This window comes from Suillus plorans (genome assembly GCF_016647745.1).
Source record: "Suillus plorans strain S12 chromosome Unknown HD556scaffold_30, whole genome shotgun sequence".
Classification (NCBI taxonomy): Eukaryota; Fungi; Basidiomycota; class Agaricomycetes; order Boletales; family Suillaceae; genus Suillus; species Suillus plorans.
In genome coordinates this window covers 185,249-208,444 of record NW_024537414.1, presented here as the reverse complement: position 1 = coordinate 208,444, position 23,196 = coordinate 185,249, and the positions used below count along the sequence as shown (strand labels likewise).

Genomic DNA, 23,196 nt, shown 5'->3' with positions numbered 1-23,196 from the left:
CGATTTACAAGGCCTCGCAAACGATGGAGACTCCGCCCCCAGTCCATAGCAAAAAGGGACAGAGATACACCCACGCCCGACACACTCCTCAGTATTATGAACACGAACATTAGAACTCTCAAACGGGTCCAACGTATGCATGCGAATTTTGCTGCGCTCAACCTTAACGCAGAAGAAGGTGGCATGGGGGATGAGCCGCCAGATATAGGGGAAGAAGGCATGGTTGATGAGGTTATAGATGAGCGGCCATGGCGAGTGAGATATGCTGGCCTTAGACAAGTGAAGGGACCAGTTGAACTAGAAGTCGGTGAGAAGAATGTGGACGAATGTCTAAAATGGATGAATTGGAAGGTGTTGGATCATGAAGGATTTCAAGGCTCGTTCCATATTCTCCTTTGCTCATCATCTTGTTTGGTGTGATAGGCGGCTAAAGACTGGCGTACTTACTTTCACTTCATGTCCAGGGACATCGAGCGCTGCACTGGATGCGTTGGTATGGGTAATGTCCGAGAATCTTCTCAATGTCAGTCGAATACTATGATTTATGTGCGACCAGTATGCAAAGAGTATGATGCTAGAGGTACCTCTCACCTTGTCCCTTTTGTTGTTAACTTGTAACTCACTAGTAGCGTATTATAGGAAATCATCCTGCATACACTCTTCGAGAGTGGAGTCACGAGAATCCAAGATCTTGAGCAGTACATCAAGGACGATGTCGTCTGGCACGATTTACGCCTTGTTGACCTCGAGGAAAAGTTTGTTGGAGCATACTGCGAAACTGTTAGTCAATCTTTCCTCTTACTCTTGGCTAACATCCCCACTACTTACCACATACAGAGACACAAGTAGAAATTCTCAATGATGATGCGCTGTTTGCTTGTGAAGACGACAAAGACGACGAAAGTGCGTTTGTCATGGGTGGGTTTTCTGACTCACTTGGTGATGGTTTTCTCGGGTTACGGGAGCCTGGCATTGCTGCCGAATTGGGGTTATCGAGTCTCACTATCCCAAAGAAGCTACTCAAAGGGAAACCACGAGGAGCAGCAGGGGCTACTATCGAGTACGTCTTGTCTATTCAGTCTCCAGATTTGTTGTCTGATTTTATTCCACTCTCAGAGCAAAACCCAAAGAACCACTACCGCCATATCCACCACTGCCTCCCTTACTTCCTATCATGAGCAAGAATGTGGGCGACCAGATTGGGTTATTGTGTCCATCACTTGGACCCGCCGACCGCTTCTCAAATCAAGTCAAATTGAACTTTGCCTCGTGGCACTCATACTCTCACATTGGGGCTTGCAGTGTTGTGCTCTCGTTACATCTGACATTGCTTTCCATGCTATCTCAATATTCTCTCATTGAGCGATATCCTGTTAGTGCAGCAGCCTTAGGGCCTTTCTGGTTATGTTTTTTTCGCATTTTGATGCGGGATTTGTGTATTGCAAATAAAATGCCATTAAAATGGCAATGAGTTTTCATAGTGGTTTGTGCACGCCCAACAAGTATTGTGTAGCACCTCATCTTGACAAGAACACCGCTTGCAGCAAATGTAACTTCCAAACTTTGTGTCGTATGTAACCATGTCTGGTACATCATGTTTGCACAGCGGGATAGTGATATGTTATCCTGATTGTAGTAGAATCATCTCTATAGACCTTGTACTAAAGTGCAAGCCATATCATTGAAGACACTGTCACGGTAGCAGACCACCAAATGATGCAAGCGGTAGGTCAAGCTTAAGAACGTAGCAGTGACCACTTGTGTTCACTGCGATAAACAATTTATAGCCTTTTGTAGCTCTATCCATCCAGGATCACACTTGTGTTGTTTGGCAATATGCTACCCTAGGCATATCGCAATTATAACTGATGACCATTTGGCATCATCATCACATGTATTTTGTGACTTATGATTGCTACCTCATTGGCATTGTAAGAAGCCATCATGAAGTCCATCTTAGGCAAAGGATGACCACTATTATGGAGAGCTGCTGGACTTCCTGCAACAGTTTATCTATTGTATGTCACAATTGCGAGACATATATATCTTCATCAGGATTATTTTCCTCTTCCACCTTTTTATCCTTTGATACTATTATGCTATGATTATTTATCGTGTTATCTTCAGGCAGACATGTGATCTGAATCTGTCATTTATACCTATAAAAACCTTCTTCTCGCCGGTTTCCTGATGTAGCGGCCTAGGGAGATGTAGCTAAACATATGTCAGTTGATTAGATGCTTCAGAGACGAATTAGTTAGTACTCACCTTGAAAAAGGCTAAAGGCAGCCTGATAATACAAATCCTGGTCGAAGTCGAAGGTAGTGCAAATCCCAAAGATCGATCGATCAGATGACGACGACGTCGAAGTAAATGATGGCGAAGTCGACGGTTCGGAACGGTTCGGGTGTCCCAAACCAGAACGGAACCGTTCCGGGATGACCTAGAACCGAGAACCGATTTTCGGTCCGGTTCTGGCTGGTGAGAGAACCACGGACCGAACCACAGAGAACCGGACCAAAAGTCCGGTTCGAACCGTGGTTCTGGACCGGACCACGGCAGCACTAACTACAGTAGTACTTCATAGCTGCTACGTGATACTATGTAGTACAGCGCTGACTACATAGAAGGGACTTGACTATGGAACTACACGCACTACCCTGACTATATAGTTCTATATAGTCAACATGTTTTTTCCTGATGTATGACGCGGTCTGGAACATGCCTCTGACCATATGACAAAAATCGATATGTCATATCGGTATGTATTCTATGCTCAGTTATAGATACTCGTCACAGTCGTCACAGCATGTTACAGTGGTTACAGGTGTATATATAGTTATATATACGTTGGACAGTTTTGGTGATGATATGATGAGTCCTTCGTCTATGAAGGGCAGTTGTTTATGTAAGTGAGACCACAGTGGTACGCGTATGAAAATTCAGTTACCGTGACATCCACAACATCTAATCCTATATTGACCTTGGAGCGGCGTCCGCCCGCGTGCACTTTACGGGGTTCTTATATGTCAGCTGGTTCCAAGTTGCGGTAGCAAGGAGAGGACGAGAGTGTGTTCCTGACATGACAACCTTTGGGGGCCCGGTATGTGCTGATTAGGCTTACTACGCATCCGAGTCGTAGCTCTGAACAGCCAGCAGCGCTCCGTGAAGGCAAGTTCATGATGTCCTTTGATAGTACCATCTACGTCTCAGATGTAGAAACCCCATCCATCGCCCGGACCTCCCAGAAAAGATAAATTCATCGATTTCAGCTCTATTCCTTACACCTCTGCCAAAGAAGGGCGATTGTGATACGGAGACGAATGATTTTCAATAAAGTCAGCATATATTGGCCCGTCTTTGTCTTACCGTGCATATCGATGAAAGGATGCGACTGGCAAGGAAGAGCGCAGAACCTCGCCAGTGACAGTGTTTGATTTCGTGGATTCCGTTGAGGTCTTGACACTTTTTACTCATACACTGTCCCGCGACTTTTTCCGATTCCAAGATCCTAAAATATGCGTCATAACTAGGGGACTAATGGTTGAACAACGCCTTCCAGCATGTTGGTGGCTACAGTCCTCAAATCCTTCACAGCAATTGTGAACCCCTCTGCCTGCTCTAAACCCTGCATATTCAGTCCCTCGTCCGGTGGTCTCTCCGGCTCCATACTTTCGAGAACATCATCCACTTTTCCGATGAGATTCTGAATCTCGAGACTAGATTTCGAAGCGATCTGCATATACTTCTTTGTGCGTTCCACAAAGACAAGGAGCTCGGAATCGCGTGTTTCGTGAATGATATAGGGGAGATAATACCACGCGCATCTCATCACGTCCCACCACTGTTGTTCTGTAACAGAGTCAAGCGATGTATCCGATGTCTGTTCAGGTGCGATTCGAAGGAGGATACCAGCTATGCAAAAGGCATGCTGGCTGTAGTATTCGGAATTGCAGTACTTTGGAATCATGCTAATGCATCGATCGATATGGCGATCCTCCGACAAATGAGGGTGCCAGATGGGATTCCTCGCGAGGGCAAAGATTATTTCCAGATAGCACAAGTCGCGGTTATAATCGAAAAAGCGGTCGGAATCATCATTGGCGAGCATTAGACTTGGGTGCAGACAAACCACGGACATAATAGCGGGGGAGAGATTGATCAAAGCTATCTCTCGTAGCCTCGCATCATCAATGGCATCGATAGAGGCAATTTCTTCTCGGGCACTGTGAGCAGCGCGAAGAGCAGCATGGCGTAAATGGAAAGGCATGTTACTGTCCATGCAGGCGATGAGATTTTCGATGAACATATGATGTTTAGCAGGGTTGTAGCTCCCTCTTATGCTACCTAATAGCAAAAGGACGTCGTATGCCGCTTCGTGGTCGTCGGAATAGATGTCGTTGAGGTAGTCCACCATCCAGTCGAAGTCTTCTGCTGGGTGGGAATCGCCTGGCGAAAACGGGCTGGCATACCATAACTCAGCAGAATCACGAGATATGTTAGCAGCAGCGAACGTGAAGTGCAGTACGTTTCGCAGAGCTACTAACAAAACAGAGGCATCGTTTTGTTCGGATGACCTCGTTCGTGAATAAATCTTCCTGCATACTTTCAGGTTCCGCATGATGTGGTACGAAGGATCGTGATATCCAGCAAGCTCGAGGATGCGACAGATGACGTCAAGGAGTTTCCGTGCCCGACGTCTATCATCGTCGAGCTCATCTCCATCCCATGCCCAGAGAGCCTTTTGGAAATGAGCCAAAAGGAGGCCACTGAGTTTAGGCAAAAAAGAACTACATGATCTCTTTGTTAATCATCGAGAAAAACCACCAAATGAGTCGATGGCACCTTTTATCAATCCGAATTATGTCTTTCTTGTCAACCTGAGTCCTGACCATGACGCAGGCAAGAAGAGTGCAATTGGCTATGATCTGGGTCGACGGAGGGGATGGAGAGGATAGCAAATTTGATATCACCGTTATCGCGAGGTCTTCTATGTGTGTATTCGCTCGTCCAGTAACAAAGTGATAAGGAAGAAGATGCGACAGCCGCTCAAGGACGGAGTCAGGGCAAGCCTCTGACACAAGCGGAGCATATGGCAAGCTATTTGGACTACAAAGATTTATAGTCGTGTGAAGAACCGTGCGGTCTGTTGTACAGATGCCTCCACGGAAAATCTCCCAAAACACGTCAGCGTCTCCTCTCTCACCGACAATAAAATTGTCACAGCGAGGATGTGCCTGAAGAACACGTCCATAGTATAGATGAGTTAGAGCCGTTGTACATGCTGAGGCCTTCTCCTCCAACGATGGTACGATGTTCCCTTGAACATCGACGCAGCTCGTAAAAATATCAGACAGCTGATGCAGCATGTCTGAAACATCAAGATCCAGGGGCCATTCGACCTGCGGAACAAGTTTGGCAGTAGCGAGAACTACTTCAGGATCAGTGGATGTCTCAAGCAGCCACTTGATACTAGGTGCTTCGAGATCTTTGGTGGATATGTCCCGGAGGTCGAGGGTAAGGATAGATTTCTCCTCCACCAAAACATCCAGATCCTGGTCGAGCGGTTGTGCCTCTGAGTCCCCAACCATTGTCGAAGGGCGCGGAGCCAAATAACGCAACCCTTTGCGAAGTACGGCGGATAATAGCTGAAGAGGCCATCGTGCGAATGCGCCAGCAGCGCACACAGGGCCTGGGGAGTGAGATGAGCAATGGGCATCCTGTGTAAGAGAATATAAGAAGGTCACCTGCAAGCGCTGCATAAAATCGGGTCCAACTTGATCTGAGGGTACCAGATATCCCTAGCAATACGCCTGATCAACAACGGTCAAAATAGAAGAACACGTAAGAAAATATGGCTCACCATGCGCTGATGTCTTAAGCTGCTGGAGATAAGCGAAGACTCGTTTGAACACTGGGCGTAGAACCCCTGCAGTGTTGATTCAGACGGGGGACGACCACGAGAATTCACGAAATGATCTTACTGTCAATGCCCAACATACATAAGATCGTCGACATCGGCGTTTGGAATGGACAAGAAGGAGATATCAAACGTGCTATCACTGTCAGAAAATAGAACAGAAATCCAGAGACCGTGATGGCAATGATCACCCAAGCGATGCTGGGCCGCTGATACCACATGTGGGCACAGAGGGCAATCTCAAAGAGAAGGAGGGAGATCTGAAGCAAGACGGGAAAGGACTGTACGACAGCATCGAAATACCATGTGATGAGGCCGTCAAACATCTCTTGTCTGCGCTTTCCTCGGCTCTCCAGCGAGCCGCGACCATATCTGGAGAACTTGTAATACCCGAGCCATTGCTTGCCTAGGACAGCCCCGAATGCTGCTAGCAAGCTCATGGACAAGCTTGCATATGCGACCATTTGGATCCTCACAATCGACGCAGCCGGCGACCACGTAGATGCTGGGTCTACGGGCGTGGAGCCCGCAGCAGTGAGGTTGCCAAGTCCAATCTGCACGAGTTGCGCGAGAAGGGCATTCGTGGTGTCGCTGGGGTCGGGACTGAGATCGGACTCCATCGCGACAATGAAAGCCGAGCTAACAGTGGAGAAAAGACCAGACTGATCAAACATCAGTCTCACAACGGATCAAAGATAAGCAGGCGAAACTTACAAAGAGCAAGATACTCTCCATGTCGTCGGTGTGTCGGTCGAGAAACTTCTGGTCGTGTTCCCCTGCGACTTGTCCATAAAGTCCCCAGAAACGATACCGATTGTCCTGGCCACTAGTACTCATCGACGCAATCGTCGAGTTCTGGAGAACATCCAATACTCTCTCCATGACATGTGCTCTGCATGTAGGGTGTCGTTAGCTGCGATCACTTGCCTAATTTGTCGCTCACAATTCTCCTAGAGTCGGCTGGTCCTTTTCCGCCCAGCTGAAACAAGTTATTGGCTTCATTTAAAATTGCCATCGATAGGGACTTACGAAGCTAAATCGCCGTCCTTTGAGACTTTGGAAGCACTTTCCTGTTCGTGATGTTCTGATGACTGGGAAGGCCCAGTGTTTGAGCTGCAGTTCTCGTGAGGAGTTACACAGAGGCATCAGAGCAGAATTATTTACATTCCTGATGGTGGATTCACCGCTGAGAGTCCATCGTTTTCCTTCTCCCTATCTTGCTGTTATATCAGCGACAGATCTCAGGAATCAGTCACTTACTCTGAATCCTCTGGGAGTCCTAGGGTCTGTTCTGGGGCAAGCTGCTCGTCGGCATGGACGCCCTGGTTCTCAGCGCCGTCAGTGCGCGATGCTGAGTTCGACATGAGTAAGTGAGAGCTATGGATATTTAGATACAAAATACAACAGTAGAATCGGGAAGAGTCTGAGTGCACATATATAAGCAGTGGTGGTACACAGCAAGCTGGTTGAGCGCCTGAAACCATCACGAACATGTCATTCTTGACGCTGAAGGTGTCCGCGAATGTCGCCATCTTGGTGTAAGTTCCCAAGTCGTGAATATAAGCCAAGCCAAGGGACTATCCTTTTCGCTTAGATTTGAAATTCGACACGTTCTCGATTTGTGGTCGAGTAGGTACCAGTGTCACATTACAAGCCGTAGGGCCAGCTATGTACAGTGACAAAGCCTGCTGCGGCAATCGGCGTGCCAAGGTCGAATGCCGAACGTTGGGAAGCCATCCTATTATTATTCGTTGCATATCACCCCAGGATGACTGCCCTGGCCCCTGGCCAGCCTAGGTTCCCTGTTCTGGGGTAGGCTGCTCGTCGGTATGGACGTGCTGGTCCTCGACACTGCCAGTGCTCCTCGGATGCTTTTTACACGAATAAGTGAGAGATAAAAGCCAGTGGAATGAAGAAGAGTCTGAGCGTACAGAGATAAGCACAAGGTTGTTGAGCGCAGTTGAGCGCCTAAAACCATCACGAATACGTCCAAGTCTTTGTTGACGCTCAGCGCTCAGCAAGGCTGTTCGCGAACGTTGCCATTTAGGTTCAAGTTCGTAAGTGTTATGATAAGCCAAACCGAGCTCTGACTTAGGGTTGAGCAAGGTTGAGGTTCCTTGATTTGTTCTCGAATCTCGATCACGTCGAGCAGGCCGTATGCATGGCTGTCGAGCTACATGCATTACTAGGAGTCTAGGACGTGTCCACTGCCATGTTAGAGATGATTTTCCTTTGTCCATAAAGTCTTTTGTAAAGACCTTTGACCGAGTCATGACTTGAGTCGATAACGGAGAACTAGCGCTAGCTATCCTTGGATCCGAGTAGAAATCCTTTGTAAATCTTATTTTGATCGTTGCGATCAGGAAAACCAACTCTAGGGTTATCATTTGATTGAGCACCATGCTTGCCATCTAGCAGCGCAACTGATTCATCAATGCACGCATGACATGTGTCTACCACTGAAGTCAGGGTCAGACGACTGATGCATTCCATATCGATTTTATTGAGGTCTTGATACTTCCCACATACACTGTCCCATGACTTGCTTCGATTCCAGGACTCCAACACTATGCAAGCACCATCATAATTAGGCAACTAATCAAAGCCCTCCAGCATGCTACTGGCTGTAGTCCTCCATTCCATCACAGCAATAGTGGTCCCCTCTGCCTGCTCTAAACCTTGCATCTCCGGTCCCATCTCCAGTCCCATGTTCAGAACATGATCCACATCTCTGATGAGATTCTTGAGACCAGATTTCGAAGTAACCTGCATATACTTCTTTGTGCCATCCACAAGGGCAAGGAGCTCGAAATCGCGTGTTCTGCGAATGGCATAGGGAACATAATACCACGCGCATCTCATCACGTCCCACCACTGCTGCTCTGTAACAGATTCGAGCGATGTAACTAACGTCTGTTCAGCTGCGATTCGAAGGAGGATACCAGCAATGTATAAGGCATGCCCCGTGGGTGATTCGCGATCGCAGTACTCTGAAATCATGCTAATGCATCGATCGACATGGCGATCTCCAGACAAATGGGGGTGCCAGTCGGAATTCCTCGCGAGGTCAGGGACTAATTCCAGATAGCACAAGTCGCGGTCATAGTCGAAAAAGTAGTCTGGATCATCATTGGTGGGCATTGTACACGGGCGGGTGTGGACAAAGCACCAACAGAATAGCGGGGGAGAGCTTGGTCGAAACCATGTCCCATAGCCTCGCATCATCAATGGCATCAATCGAGGCAATCTCTTCTCGGGCACTGTGAGTAGCGCGAAGAGCAGCATGGCGTAAAGGGGGAGGCATGTTACTGTCCATGCAGGCGATGAGGCTCTAGACGAACATATGTTGTTTGGCAGGGCTGCAGCTCACTCCCATGCTACCCAGGAGTAAAAGGATGTCGTATGCCACTTCGTGGTCGTCGGAACAGATGTAGTCAAGATAGTCCACCAGCCAGTCGGTGTCTTCTGGTGTGCAGGAACCGCTCTGCAAAGACTGGCTGGCATACCACAATTCAGCAGGGTCACGAGATATGTTAGCAGCAGCGAATGTGAAGTGCAGTGCCTTCCGCAGCGCTGCCAACGAAACTGAGGCATCATTATGTTTGGATGACATCGCTCGTTAATACATATTCCTGCACACGTCTAGGTTCCGCATGGTGTAGCATGAAGGATTGTAATATCCAGCAAGCTCGAGGACGCGACAAATGACGTCGAGGAGGTTCCATGCCTGGCGTACAACTCCCGTGCTATCTTCGTCGAGCTCGCCTCCATCCCATGCCCAGAGAGCCTTTTGGAACTGCGCCAAAAGTGACTCCCCGAGTCGAGGCAGAGCAGAACTGCACGATCTCTTTGTTAATCATGGTAGAAAAACTATTAGATGAGTCGATAGCACCTTTTATCAATCCGAGCTATGTCTTTCTTGTCAACCTGAACCCCGCCCATGACACAAGCAAGAAGTGTGCAATTGGCTATGATTTGAGTCGACGGAGAGGATGGAGAGGATAGCAGTTTTGATATCACCGTTATCGTGAGGTCTTCTATGTCTGTATTCACTCGCCCAGTGACAACGTGATAAGGAAGAAGATGTGACAGCTGCTCGGGAACGGTGTTAGGGAAAGCCTCTGGCAAATAAGGAGCGCACGGACGACTATTTGGAACACAAAGATTTATAGTCGTGTCAAGCACCGTGCGGTCGGCTGTATGCGCGCCCCCCTGGGCAATCTCAAGAAACACGTTGATGTCTCCTCCTCTCCTGCCAATGAAATCGCCACGGTTAGGATATGCCTGAAGAACACGTGCATAGTATAAATGAGTTGGAGCCATTGTACATGCCGAGGCCTTCTCCTCCAATGATGGTACGATGCGATCTTGAATGTCGACGCAACTCATAAAAATATCAATATCAGACAGCTGATGCAGCGCATCTGAAACATCAAGATACAGGGGTCCTAGGGTCTGTTTTTGGGCAGGCTGCTCGTCGGCACGGACGCGCTGGTCCTCAGCGCCGTCAGTACTCGATGCCAATTTTGACATGAGTAAGTGATATTTGAATCCAAATACAAGGCAGTGGGATTGGGAAGAGTCTGAGCGCACAGATATAAGTAGTGGTGATACACAGCGGGTTGGTCGAGCGCCTGAATCCATCACGAACATGTCTTTCTTGACGCTGAGGGTGTTGCCATCTTGGTGCCAATTCGTAAGTTGTGAAGATAAGCCAAGCCAAGTGAACTATGGTTATCGCCTAAATTTGAAATTCGACACGTTCGAGTAGTGGTGTCACCATATAAGCCGTAGGGCTATGTGAAGTGGCAAGCGCCTGCTGCGGTAATCCGAGCCAAAGTCGAATGCCGAACGTTGGGAACTTGTTGGGAACCCTTCCTATGTTCGTTGCTTATCACCCCTAATCCCCATTGAGGACCACCCTGGCTGGCCTAGGAGAGAGGGTGCGCCGGCTGTCCTGGGGCAGGCTGCTCGTCGGTATGGTCATACTCAGGCTGGTACTCGGCGCCCTCAGTGCTTGATACTTCAAGTTTTGACATGAATAAGTGAGAGCTATATAGAAGCCAGTGGAGAGGAAGAGTCTGAGCGCACATAGATAAGCACCAGCTGGTTGAGCGTCCACAACCATCACGAGCACGTCTTTCTTGACGCTGAAGAATGTTCCATCTTGATGTAAGTTCGTAAGTTGTGAAGATAAGCCAAACCAAGTGACCTAGTAAGCGATAGACGATAAACGATGTTTGATTGGCTGACTACGCTACTGATGTAAGTGACACGCGGACGAGCAAATTACATCCACAACATATAATGGAGTGGTGTCCACCCGCGCGCATGTTATGTGGTTCTCACGTACCAGGGTTGGGGCAGCAAAGAGGGGATGGGCGCGTCCGACACGACAACCTTTGGGGGTATGTGCTGATTGTGTCCTCAGTGTGCTCATCGAGAAGCTATCGTGAACAACCAATAATAGCTTTGCTTACGCTCTGTTTTGAAGTGCAAACCGTGCAGGGCACCACTTGCAGTGAACATTGAAATCGCAACACAGCCATTACAAGTGAGAATGCGACAGCATCTACAACACGGCTTGCGAAGGGTCACGATGATCACGAGTTCAAATACAAGAGCAGTCCCGATGATGCCGAGGAAGCGAACGTACAAAACCAACCCGCTTTAGTATTACTGCTCTGCTTCATTGTCACCTTCGTCTTCGAGGATTGCCTCTTCATCCTCGTTATCGGCGCCTTCATCCGGAACCACATCGCCTGAATTTTGTGGCAGTTGTGATGTTTGAGAAACCTTCTTTCCGCCATCACGCGCAGCAGTTGTTATATCTTCACCGAAAAGTCGTAAACTGAGCGCACTAAGAACGGTCTATGGGTTACCCAGGGAAACGGGATGTGTTATATGTCGAACGAACCTTTTTGCCTTCTTGTCGATCATGAGAGTTACGGATACATTGGACTTCCACAGAGGTAGAAGGAGGTCGTGTGACAGCCTGTTAACGTCAGCTAGATGCATGTACCAGTGTGTAATACACCTACGTTGAGTCGTTTGATTGACCAGCTGAGAATCGGACAATATGACTTCCAGGACCTACGACTCGATGTAAGCGAAGTATGATCAAATGATTATTGCAAGAGCCATACTTCTGTTTTCAATGACAGATCGGAACGGGTCCGAAAACGATGCGCAGAGCGGATAGTACGTTATCAAAAGAGTCTTCAGAGTCGCAAACTCGGCGTCCAATATCACGCTCGGGTCGATATACGGAAGAACGACAGGTAAACCTTCCCCAAGAACACGGAACTGCGCCTCAAGTCCCCGTCCTGCCTCTTGCTTGGTGATAACCTTCGTCCCGCTCGTCATCAGGCGCATGCGAGTGTAGTCGTTGTTCAGAACGACGGCTTTCACAAGGTCGTTTGTAAGGTAGAAAGATCGTACCGCATCACCTTCCGGATTGCGGACAAGGACGTTCGACGACGGGAAGCTGGCCATAAGATTAAGCTGATCTCTGTGATAGTGTGAATTGGAGTCTGAATATGATACAGAAATACGCACATGCAGGACATCAAGGTTGGATCATTGGGTTCGAGGAAGGTATAGGGCATTTCCTTGAAGGAGGGATCCGAGAGCTTGGGTTTACCCTTGAATGTAGTTTTCTTTGTGTCGGTGACAGCCTGCACATCTGCCTGCACAGTGTCCAACACCAACAGGCGTGAACTATCGTCCTCAGACATTGGTGTAGGCGGAAATGAAGCACTAGGTTGGGGTTCTGGCAGATTGTCGAGGTCAAGTTTAACCTTTTTGGCTTCCGGGACAGTGATCTCAACTTCCTCTGCGACTCTTTTTCTGGACAAGCGTAAGAAATAATTCGGGAAAAGATGACGCTTGAACCTACACTGCAGCACTCGCATGACTACTTCGTGACTTTCTTTCGAGTACAGCAACGAAGAATCCACCCGTATCCTGAAGATGGGGATATATTCGCATGCTTGTGAAACCTCGTAGTCAGAGGACGTTGTGATACAACCGCCACGAGATGCAACTTACCAGTGGTGTAGCTGCAGGGAATCCGCGTTAATAGGCGGCCAGTGGGTCTCCGACATCTTACTGTCTGCTCGCTGTTCCTCCGTCAGAGTTTCGTTGTAGGCATCCCATGTTTTGAAAGTTGTATTTATTGTGCGATTGACGGTGGGTGCCCACGAACTGATGCCCGGTCGTCTGACCAGCTCCGGCAACTGCGCGGAAACATCGACTAACTGGAAATCTATATTATGCGTCAACATACTGCAATGATCGATCCGTAACGGCCTGAAATCACCTACCATGATTAGAGTTTAAAGCAGCTGCTATAACTGCTTCGTTTTCGACGGGATTAAGTGAGCAAGTCGAATAAACAATGCGACCGTCAGGCTCCAGCATGCGCATGGCCCGCTGCAGGATGCGGGTTTGGAGGCTGTTGGAAATGAGCGGATGAAAGATGAGCGGATGTACTGAGCAGACCTGTGTAGGCCATTCCCATCCATAGGCTGCCACCGCTTCCATATCCCAATATTCTTTCGTAGCGTGCCGTCACCACTGCAAGGTACATCACATAAAATGCGATCGAACAGGAGCTGATTTGAAGACTTTTTGAATCCACGGCGAGGATCCGCAGTTGTCACGGGAAGTCTTAGGACAGGGAAGATTGACGCGTCCAAATTCGTGACCATGAAAGCCGGACTGGGAAGACGAGCAGATTGGTGAATGAGAAGATGCGCCCGCTTGCTGTCGCTGTCGTTCGCTATTAAGAGTCCCGGAGGAATAGAAGTTGCTGTTGCAGTGTCTTGCGCATGCAGAGCTTCCAATAGTTGCGCTGTCTAAGGTCTATCAAAGACGAACGCAATGGCACAAGAAATGGGTTACCTTTGAACCAGGGGCGGCACACATGTCAACGACCTGCCGAGCTACGGTTTGTACTTTGAACATTACGGAAGCAGCCCGGTATACTTACCTTATGGTGCGGCTGGACATCGAGGAACAACGGTGGAAGCATGCTGACTGCCTCTTGTCTTGATATATTGCCCTGTTACATGCATCATAGACCGCGTAACTCGAGGTGAAAAATCACGTACGACTTCGGTCTCATGTACAAGGAAAGAGTGAAATTTTTTGAACGCTTGTTGCTTCCTCAGAACTTTCTTGGACACATTGAATTGCCAGGCTAGGTCTTCTGGATACCTGGTTAAGCAAAACATCAGTCTCGCACATTGTATATACATAGGGAATATGGCGCACCAAGGAATCCGAGATGGAGGCGGTACAACATCACCCTCAAAAACAACATCGCTCAACAACGGGACATAAGTTTTTTTGATAGCGTCATTGAGAGCATGAGCAATCCTAACACCTCCGTCATTGGAGTTGGTATGGAAGAACAGAAAGGCACGTACTCTCGACTTCCGGCGATGCGGAAGGTGGTAGGTAAGGGACGTCTCAATGCCTCCATGAACTGATCCCATTCCTCCTCAGGGATGATGTGCTGAGCCTTGTAATACGAGCTGAAACGCTCATTTTTCATATCGCTCTTTTCTAGCATACCGCGATCGTCATCGTCGCGCGATTTTCCCGCTCGGCCTCCTCGCTGTCGTTTCTAAGAAATGGAGTGTAGTGGAATTCATCCATGAGTATGGTTTGAGACAGAACTTCTTAATCACAGACCACAGACCTTTGACCGAGTCATGACCCCTTTGGATTTAGGTCGACAATATTTAGAGAACTAGCTGTCCTTGCAGTAAAAATGCAGCAAGATCCTCCAGGATATACTGTAAACCTTATTTTGATCGTTGCAAGTTGTGAACAATGTGAAGATAAGGAAAATCAACTCTAAGGTTAGGGTTTCGTTTACTTTCATCGCCATCTTGAAATTCCAGCAGCGCAACGGTCAACCACATTTTGTTTGACTTCATATTACTTGACACTGCATCATCAATTCATACGCGTTACTAAGACATCGGCTGTCTAAGTCAAGCTCTAGCAGTTTTCGTCTTCGTAACACGTTTGACGACTTGACATTGGTGATCGACTCAACAAACGACAAGCTTCTTCGCTCCTCAGAGGCTGTATAAGGACATAATAGTTATTACACGTACTACAACTCCAGGCCTCCCCATCGTACAGCCCTACATCAAGACAGACGTAGGCAGCTCACAGTGACGGCCATTCAGAACCTATCCGTCCCCGATGTCACCCTAACGCGCCTGCTGAAGTGCCCGGCAGCCCCATCCAATTTTGTTCAGTCTCGACGCTACGTAAATGATATCGACCGCTCTCGAGTGCTGTATGTGTCCCATCATCTTCAAGCCTTTTTCTGTGGCGTAACTGATGAGTATTGCGTTCACAGAACCTGACATTTGCGTCCGTGTATGATTCTTATTCGGCGCACCCTAGCAACATCAATAAATTGTCATAAATCATCCCAGACACATTCATTGCACTGGATTTCATTTGACGTCCTCGAGATATTGGCTACCGAGGTACGTATTACTCATACTACTCGATCACATTACTGAAGTCCTCGCCGCAGTTCTAGACTCAACAATTCTCTCGCATCGCTCTGCAGCGGCCGGCTGCCGAAGAACCTTCAAGCCGCAAAGCCCCATCAATCGCCCGGACTTCCCAGAAAATGAAGGTTGAGACCGCGAACCCTATGCTAGGGAAACGCTGACGGCCTATCAAGAACCGATCATCTCGAAGGGCAGAATGTCGTGGAGCATGAGGAAGGAGACGATAGTTGTCGCGGGCGAGGTCAATACTGATTCGCTTTAGGTGGACAACTTCATTGGTTTCGGTGCTATTACTTACATTTCTGCCAAAGAACTTCGGGCGATTGTGATACGAATGGTAATAAGTCTGCATTTGTCGCCCCGTCTTTGTCTTTCCGTGCATGTCAATAACGGATGTGACTGGAGCAAGCACAGAACCTCGCTAGTGACTGTCTAGTTTTGACCCTGTGGAACAAACAACCTCCCCTCGACATTTACATGTTGGTCCAAAATATTTGCATCTCATGCCCGTTGTTCCTCACGCCTGACATGCATATACTAAGTCAGAGACGACCAGCTGATGATTCAATATCGTTTCCGTTCAGGTCTCAATCTTCTCGCTTCCGCACATGCACTGCCACATTGCTTCCTAACACGTCTTGCGCCAGCCACTAATAATTGTTGACCAAAGCTCTCTATCATGTTACCGGCTGCAAACCTTAACTCCTTCACAACAACGGCAATCCCCTCTCCTTGCTCTAAGCTTTGTATCCCCGGCCCTGTGTCCAGACGCAACTCCTATAGCCGCCTCTGCCATCGCATGTCCCGCTCCAGATATTTGAGAAAACGATCCAATCTTCCGATGAGCTGCTTTAGATCAGATTTCGAAGCGATATACTTCTTGGTGCCATCCACAAGGACAGGAAGGAGGTCTATATTGCGTGTGTTGTGAAAGTCATGGGGAGGGTAATTCCATGCACATCTCATCACGTCCCACCACTGCTGCTCTGCGACAGAATCGAGCGATGCATCTGATGTCTGTTCAGGTGCGATTTGGAGGATGATACTAGCTATAGCTATGTAAAAGGCATGTATAAAAACATTTTGGCTGTTCTGGTACATTGCGCAGCTGATTACGACCAGGCTCTGCTAATAGCGGGTAACTAATACCCACCTGGGGTTTGGTTCGCTCAGAAACGACTGCATTAAAGTACCTACAATGCTAAGAGTGTCGCAAGTACATTCAGACTCACATGCACAGCTTAGGACTCCAAAACATAGCATAGGCACAAGGCAGACGAAAGGAGGGCCACACCACCGGAAGAATATTACATTATCATACGTGAATGAATACAAAGTGTCAAGAAATACGACACTTTCTTCTATCTAAACGGCGCGAAACCGTATTCCAGATGAAGACCCTTCACAAAGAAGGGATGGGGGGCAAAAGATTGTGCGAGAATCATCAACAGGCCCAAGGGCTCCAGTTGAAGACGACAGACCCATAAAGCCATGGAATCTGCTTCGCTCTGGCGGAAAGAGCTGCCAAAAAATCAAAGGCGGCAAAGCCACTGCAAATCGTACAATGAGCATTGGAATTAGAACAGAGGTATAACTTACGACCATGCAAAGCATGAAGGACTCCCCAGGAAATGTGTGGGTTACATAACATCAACAATTTCCGGATGCATTTTGACGAATTGCGTTACTGGCAACTGGGTTTGACTGGATATGCTCCCAACGGGCTCCCCACCTCCCTGCATGGATACACATAGACCCTACATACGCCTGAAACAATCGTGAAACGAGATTCGAGTCGAAGCTAACGGCGTATAGCAAGAGCTTGACATCATAAAAGAGCTTTCGATGACAATAGTCTGTGAATCATAAGTCACAAGTCCGATATCGGATGACGGCTCGAAAGCCCAGGTGTACTGAGTCGCGCCGTGTGAAGCACAGGAGCATCGATAGGTTCCTTCAAGGTCATCATCGTATGCTTGGTCCACAACTTGCTATATGAGCAACGCATCATGCATCATGTTTGGTCTCGTCCACGCGGATAGGCAACGGACTATGATGGGCTTGCATAATGAGTCTGTGGAGCTATACACTGGTCAATGGATGACTGCGTGGCTTTTGTGCGCGGGCATTGGTTTGGTCACCATATGACTGGGTCATATAAGCTTGTGCGGTATGCGTCAATGGTATGAGTTTATCATGTACTTTGGGGTTTGCGGGTCAAGGAGGACGATGCCGCACGTGCACAGGCAAACGCACAAATGCACCGATAAACCGCGCCCGACGTATCGAGGTGAACGATTCTCGTGTACAAAGACAAAGCCACTTGACCCTGTTTAAAATGCATTTGGATTCGGGAAGAGGGCGATGCCGCACGCGAACGCACGATGCACCGATAAACCACGCCTGACGTATCAAGGCGAATGGTTCTCGTATACAAAGACAAAGCCACTTGACCCTGGTGATCACATGCGGTTCGAATATCAACGATATGGTTGCGTGGTTATGCAAGTTTGTGTGGTATGCAATGATCTGGCCAATGTCATGGGTTTCTCAAATAGTTTTGGGTCGGCGGGTCGAGGGGGGTAATGCCGCATGTGTACGAACGACCGCACGAATGCACCAAGAGACCACACCCGACGTATTGTCGAGGTAATCCTCATGTACAAAAATAGGCACTCGACCCTGTATAAGAATTGACGGGAATATAGCAATGCGGCACGCGAACGCACAAATGCACCGATAGACCATGTCAATGAATGGAGACAAATGATCCTCGTATGCAAAGACATCACCATACCCCTGATATCGATTGTATCATTTGATTCTAATGCACCAGGTTCAGAGCGATGATCAACGGCGAAACAAGTGGTAAAAGCATCGAAATTGAGTCGAGCATTGAAAAATATCGGTTCGGCGCTGGATAGCTATGGTGTGGTCTTGGGCGATGAGTGAAACAGAGACTGTGAGACATTTGCCTGTCTGGTTCGCAGCCTCGTTGCAAGATATTCGTAGAGGAAGCCGGTAGGAGAGCTTGCTTGCCGGTCCCTCATGCTTTCGACTCAATGACCGGTCATGGACACGAGCTGCAGTGCTGGAGATTTGTAGAGAGGAAAGGGGAAGAGAGAGAAGTGAAAGAACGAAAATTGGAATTCCGATTTTGTAACAGGGCCGGAGACTGCCGGAAAGGACAAATAAACACACGGCGTGCCTTGAAGCCAAGGTATAAAAAGTTTGAAATCTGAGGTGTGGGCCCCTGATACATTGATTCCAAGTCTAGAGGCGTAACTCTAAGATGTAAAACAAATTAGGATATACTCAATATCATTCTTTTCTTATACATACGCAATCACTCCTTGAGTTGTTATTTACGGTTCCACGTACACTTTCCTGACTATTATCCTACCTGGTCCTGTTCCTAAGTATGATCCATAGCTAGCTAATCTAGTCTTTTGATCCAAGTTTGAGGCCCTTTACCGTTTCCAGTCTCGACGAGCCTCTCTTCCTTCGCAATGTAACAGTAACAGTAGTCTAGAGAGACCAACATTTTATGACAGCGTACATAGCAATGAATATTGACTGCGAGTGAATGCTCAGGAAGAAGGAAACTTTCGGGGAATCTTTCCCTAGGATCCAAACAAGAGCAATCATGAAGCAGGAACTCCCTAAAATGTATGGGTTGCCGAGAGAGGCCATCAGAAGGGCTGCTTGACTGACAGTTAATAAAATCCGAGTTTTGAGAGGGGATCCAAGAAGGACGGGTATGGTGGGGACTCCAGCCTTCTCGTCCTCATCAAAGTCACGCACATCTGTCATGACCTTTCGGAGTTCGTGAGTTAGGAGTTCTATTACATGTAGAACACTGCCTTACAGAATGAATAATGCGATTGACCGTTGACCAAATGACAATCTCAATGATCGTCCATGGGAGCGCGTTGAAATCTGACTTCCACGATGCCTGCAGTGCCGAGTGAACAACGAAAAATATCCCACAACTAAAGTTCTTCAAATTAAAACCCATGAACCGTCAGGATGCAATATCACATACCCTCGGATGATGCCGTTGAATATAGCCTTCATGCCAGGAACTCGTTTGATGACGAATGGAGTACCAGGTATCGATGAACTATACCCCACTTCTTGACCATGCTTTGCAGGTATGAATCTCTGGATGACCGCACCAATTCGCCGAGGGTTGAGCGGCGTCGCCCACAGGAAAGCGGGGGTAGTAAAAATTGCGGTGACGATAGTCATTTTTGGTGAACCTTGACAAGCGATTACAAGCAGCGATGCATTCAGGACCAGAAACATGCGGGCAAGAAAGAACAGGGAAGCGAAGCGTTGTTCAACAGCTGCGCCGCATGCGCTAATGACAATTTTTTGGTCCTTAAAGTGGTCAATGCCAACAGCAAGAATGTCACATGTAACGCATACGGTGATCTTTTGTGCTATTCAATCAGAAGACCGTAAGGACTGGAATACACAAACAAAGAGCTTACCGGCCTCCAGTCAAGCCGTTCAGCGATCACGTAGGACATGAGGGATGCGAGCACAAGACTGTTTATAGCCACGACGACGGGACGGATGATCACAGCGTCAACGAAGCCTGAAACTGTGGGTGTAGCCATGTTTTTGAGGTCAGGTTCTCCATTGGTGGCTAGGATTTTATCTGTCCTACCATTTGAGCGCTTGGTGGGACATGCCAGCTGGCTACAGGGCTGGGTTTGAGGACAATCACATGGCAAGTGAACGCAGAATATCGTAAAATGTCAAACAATGCCATTGTGGAACAATTGCGAGCCGTTTGTCGCGACAACACCGATGGTTAAATGTTGAGCAATATTAACGAAGTAGTGTAGAATGAAATAGGATAATAGCAGGCCGATTCAATAGCGAACATTCCGTCTTGAATAAAGTTTGCTAATGAACCGGTCACCTGGCCCGGCAACTGGGGGTTGCCCAATTAGGAATTATTATACTTGACTTACTACTGAGAGCATACGAAGCCCAAGTCGCGATGAGGTATTGGACCTCGGAATATGAGGCTCGTCGGAATAACATATGCTCTGCGAGTATTATCGCAGAGAATACTGATGACCAATATCCAATGATGTCTGAAAGATCAGCATGTTAGTGCTGACAATAATACCGATATTTGGAACTTGTGCAAGGATGTCCACGAAGGTAGCATAAAACCTTTTGGCACCAACAATGACCACTGGTATGAGGCTTGAATCAAAATCGTGAACATCGCTGAGGTTTGCATCCACTTGATGACACTCACATTCCCTTTGATGCGAGGATATATACCCATCTCGGCACCGCAGCAAACCACATAGTAATAGCCAAACTGTTGCTGAACGTATATCGATGGTGCACAGGCACCGGATATGCTAAGAGCGACCAAAGCAGTCGGTATTTTTTCCGAATGCACCTGTAGGTAACAAGACGCTGTGTAATAAGCCACCGACGGAAGAGCTGTTATCAAATCCTGCATTCCAAGCAGGCACGCTTGGAGCTGCTGCTGCAAATGCGGCATCCAGAGCCTGAACAGTCACCTTTTTCGAAAGAAAAAGGTCAAGATGTAACTGACACTGACATAGATGGCTTACATTAGATATGAAGAACCCAAGACACGTGTAAACAAAATTTTGAGCACTAGTATGGGAATGTCAAGAGAGCCCTGGTAATGCCCAGGGACAGCTCACGATGAAGCATCAGGGCTATGGTATACGCCATAGTCAGGGATTATGAGACACCAGCCAATAATGCTAGATGCAGGAAACGATGCAAAAGAGATGATGTTAGCAGGTGTTGCCGGAGGGGCGGGAGCTGATAGGTTTTCGCGTAGTTGCGGATAACCTGTAGCCATTCATGGCGATAAATGCAATCACATTCGGGATCCAGGCGACACTTTCGTACCTATGGGTCGACATTCAGTCAGAATTCTGGATTATTGGTGTTAAAGTGGTCCCACCAATGAATAACGCGGTATCCACAGAAAGCGACTTCGAAATCTGTCATTTTCGATGCAGCGGGAAGAATTCAGGCATACTACAAGGGATACGATACCAAGGGTCTCATCAAGACGAGAAGACAGGCTTGCAAGCGTTTGTTCACCAATGATACAGTTCAAAATGAGGAAGCCTTCCAAGGAGAAAAATATTGAAGACAGCCGGTACGATGGCACCGATATCCGTCAGGGAATGATACCGGCAGTTGGAAAAATAACTTACCCCCATGAGAACCTTGCTTGTATCATAGTTCGCATGCCAAGCTTTGGATCGAAAACGGCACAAGTGCATCATAAAGTCCCCAGAAACGTGCAGAGAAGAATAGAAGAACCCGCAAGAATCCTGGCAATAAACAACATCTAGCTGAAGGTCAATCGCTGCAGATCGAGATTTTGTGAATTGTCGACTTACACCAGGTGAACAATGACGATGATGTCGCGAACTCCCAGGGAAAAAAAGTAGGGCCAGCAGCCCCAAAACCAAATCTGCAGGTGTTAGGCAGATCAGGGAAATGCACCAGAATTAAGACAGCAATAAAAGCGCACGCCAAGATATTCATGCAAGAGGATTACCAAACGAAAAAAAAATTGGTACCACCGAATCTCGAGACGTTCCTCTTGGACCGCTGGCACCGGCGCGATGCTTATCCAAGGACAAGTGTCACAACCCCATCTCACTCACTCATGGGTTTCAATTCCATACCTGGAAAAGTAATTGAGTAGTACGTCTGAGGAATCCTATATGATAGCGACTGTCCTCCATATTCTCATCCCTCGTATGCTCATCAGAGGACACAAATGGGTCTGGAATGGTAGTTCAACCCACCTGTCCTGTTTCCACTCTACTGCGTAAGACTACATTGCGTGAGTAGTAATCGAGCGTTTCAGTTTGATTGATATGCAACAGCGTCAGTGAGAGTGCCAACCGAGTCGGGCGCATTAAATTCCTACAGGTTGCTAAATGCTGTTAGTATAGGCGGAAGTCAAGCATGTGGATTCGAAACTTTACGGATTATACATACTGGCACATCAAAACAGCATGATCTTTAATTGATCAATCGAACTTCTCGACTCGGATCTGTGTCGTTCCCGCTTCAAATCGGGAATGACGCAGCATGGTTCAGTGAACATATCTCTGCATACCACATGAGGGGGGTCAGAATTTACGGGTGCACATGACATGTCCATTGTAAACCATTCAGCATTCTATTTTTAAACTATATTGTCTCTTCGACGTCACAGAACACTTCGTGTACACTGTACATGCATGCTATTTGCTTTAATAAACGACTATTGTTAGGTATCTGATTTACTCATCTTCGTATACCACAATTTTTGGGACCCCTTGCCAACGCGTATGTGATACTAAGCCCCCTCCGCAAAATCCTACGTACACCCCGATATTTCCATTTCCATGCCTCGCCACTGGTCCTGCATAGCAAGCCTGCGACATGGATGGAACGAGATCTCCACAGCCGAACGCGAAGGTCACAACCGCGGAAATATCGTTAGGCAAAAGAGTATACGAAGCCCAAGGCGTGAAGGGACGATATTGATCCTTAGAAAACGAGACTCGCCGAAGTAAGAATCGCCGACGAGTATCCGATAATATCTGAGATCTGAGGCCTTTTAATGAACACATGAAAGACGCGTCGCGACTGTCACTGCGACCGACACCGAAGACGCCCACTGAGAGTGAAGTTAGACAAACCAATTATAGT

The 23,196-nt window shown here is 47.7% G+C and overlaps 9 protein-coding genes across 9 annotated transcripts; 1 reads left to right on the top strand and 8 right to left on the bottom strand.

Moving 5' to 3' along the window:
- Positions 1–96: 96 nt before the first annotated feature.
- On the top strand, positions 97–1,362 carry HD556DRAFT_1479090 (uncharacterized protein; the record flags this gene model as incomplete). The annotated part of the gene is made up of 7 exons (XM_041308576.1): positions 97–409; positions 465–499; positions 557–580; positions 640–784; positions 838–1,060; positions 1,117–1,249; positions 1,303–1,362. The coding sequence occupies 7 exons, from the start codon at positions 97–99 to the stop codon at positions 1,360–1,362; spliced, it is 933 nt and encodes a 310-aa protein (XP_041159890.1).
- Positions 1,363–4,706: 3,344 nt separating this feature from the next.
- On the bottom strand, positions 4,707–5,692 carry HD556DRAFT_507673 (uncharacterized protein). Its single transcript, XM_041310807.1, has one exon. It carries the CDS (start codon positions 5,589–5,591, stop codon positions 4,791–4,793), a length of 801 nt encoding a protein of 266 aa, XP_041159889.1. The 5' UTR covers positions 5,592–5,692; the 3' UTR covers positions 4,707–4,790.
- Positions 5,693–6,315: 623 nt separating this feature from the next.
- On the bottom strand, positions 6,316–6,742 carry HD556DRAFT_1194027 (uncharacterized protein; the record flags this gene model as incomplete). The annotated part of the gene is made up of 2 exons (XM_041296240.1): positions 6,316–6,582; positions 6,635–6,742. Coding segments are annotated over 2 exons (375 nt in total), but the record flags the coding sequence as incomplete, so codon positions are not given.
- An 840-nt stretch (positions 6,743–7,582) lies between these two features.
- On the bottom strand, positions 7,583–8,423 carry HD556DRAFT_507640 (uncharacterized protein). Its single transcript, XM_041310806.1, has one exon. It carries the CDS (start codon positions 8,329–8,331, stop codon positions 7,714–7,716), a length of 618 nt encoding a protein of 205 aa, XP_041159887.1. The 5' UTR covers positions 8,332–8,423; the 3' UTR covers positions 7,583–7,713.
- HD556DRAFT_1536490 (uncharacterized protein) lies at positions 8,283–10,453 on the bottom strand (the record flags this gene model as incomplete). Its single annotated transcript, XM_041309633.1, has 5 exons — positions 8,283–9,039; positions 9,083–9,251; positions 9,291–9,413; positions 9,561–9,756; positions 9,813–10,453. 5 exons carry the CDS (start codon positions 10,451–10,453, stop codon positions 8,516–8,518), a joined length of 1,653 nt encoding a protein of 550 aa, XP_041159886.1. The 3' UTR covers positions 8,283–8,515.
- A 1,143-nt stretch (positions 10,454–11,596) lies between these two features.
- On the bottom strand, positions 11,597–14,480 carry HD556DRAFT_1237824 (S-adenosyl-L-methionine-dependent methyltransferase; the record flags this gene model as incomplete). Its single annotated transcript, XM_041297931.1, has 14 exons — positions 11,597–11,780; positions 11,838–11,915; positions 11,962–12,013; positions 12,067–12,431; positions 12,479–12,769; positions 12,819–12,911; positions 12,971–13,187; positions 13,246–13,376; positions 13,424–13,779; positions 13,826–13,858; positions 13,914–13,985; positions 14,035–14,140; positions 14,198–14,302; positions 14,353–14,480. The coding sequence occupies 14 exons, from the start codon at positions 14,478–14,480 to the stop codon at positions 11,597–11,599; spliced, it is 2,211 nt and encodes a 736-aa protein (XP_041159885.1).
- A 4,513-nt stretch (positions 14,481–18,993) lies between these two features.
- Positions 18,994–20,090, bottom strand: HD556DRAFT_1237750 (uncharacterized protein; the record flags this gene model as incomplete). The annotated part of the gene is made up of 4 exons (XM_041297927.1): positions 18,994–19,281; positions 19,334–19,457; positions 19,511–19,902; positions 19,962–20,090. The coding sequence occupies 4 exons, from the start codon at positions 20,088–20,090 to the stop codon at positions 18,994–18,996; spliced, it is 933 nt and encodes a 310-aa protein (XP_041159884.1).
- A 765-nt stretch (positions 20,091–20,855) lies between these two features.
- HD556DRAFT_1443568 (uncharacterized protein) lies at positions 20,856–21,334 on the bottom strand (the record flags this gene model as incomplete). The annotated part of the gene is made up of 3 exons (XM_041306633.1): positions 20,856–21,020; positions 21,075–21,120; positions 21,171–21,334. 3 exons carry the CDS (start codon positions 21,332–21,334, stop codon positions 20,856–20,858), a joined length of 375 nt encoding a protein of 124 aa, XP_041159883.1.
- A 1,150-nt stretch (positions 21,335–22,484) lies between these two features.
- On the bottom strand, positions 22,485–23,187 carry HD556DRAFT_1374166 (uncharacterized protein). The gene has a single exon (XM_041303036.1). The coding sequence runs from the start codon at positions 23,115–23,117 to the stop codon at positions 22,785–22,787; it is 333 nt and encodes a 110-aa protein (XP_041159882.1). The 5' UTR covers positions 23,118–23,187; the 3' UTR covers positions 22,485–22,784.
- Between the last annotated feature and the right edge of the window lie 9 nt (positions 23,188–23,196).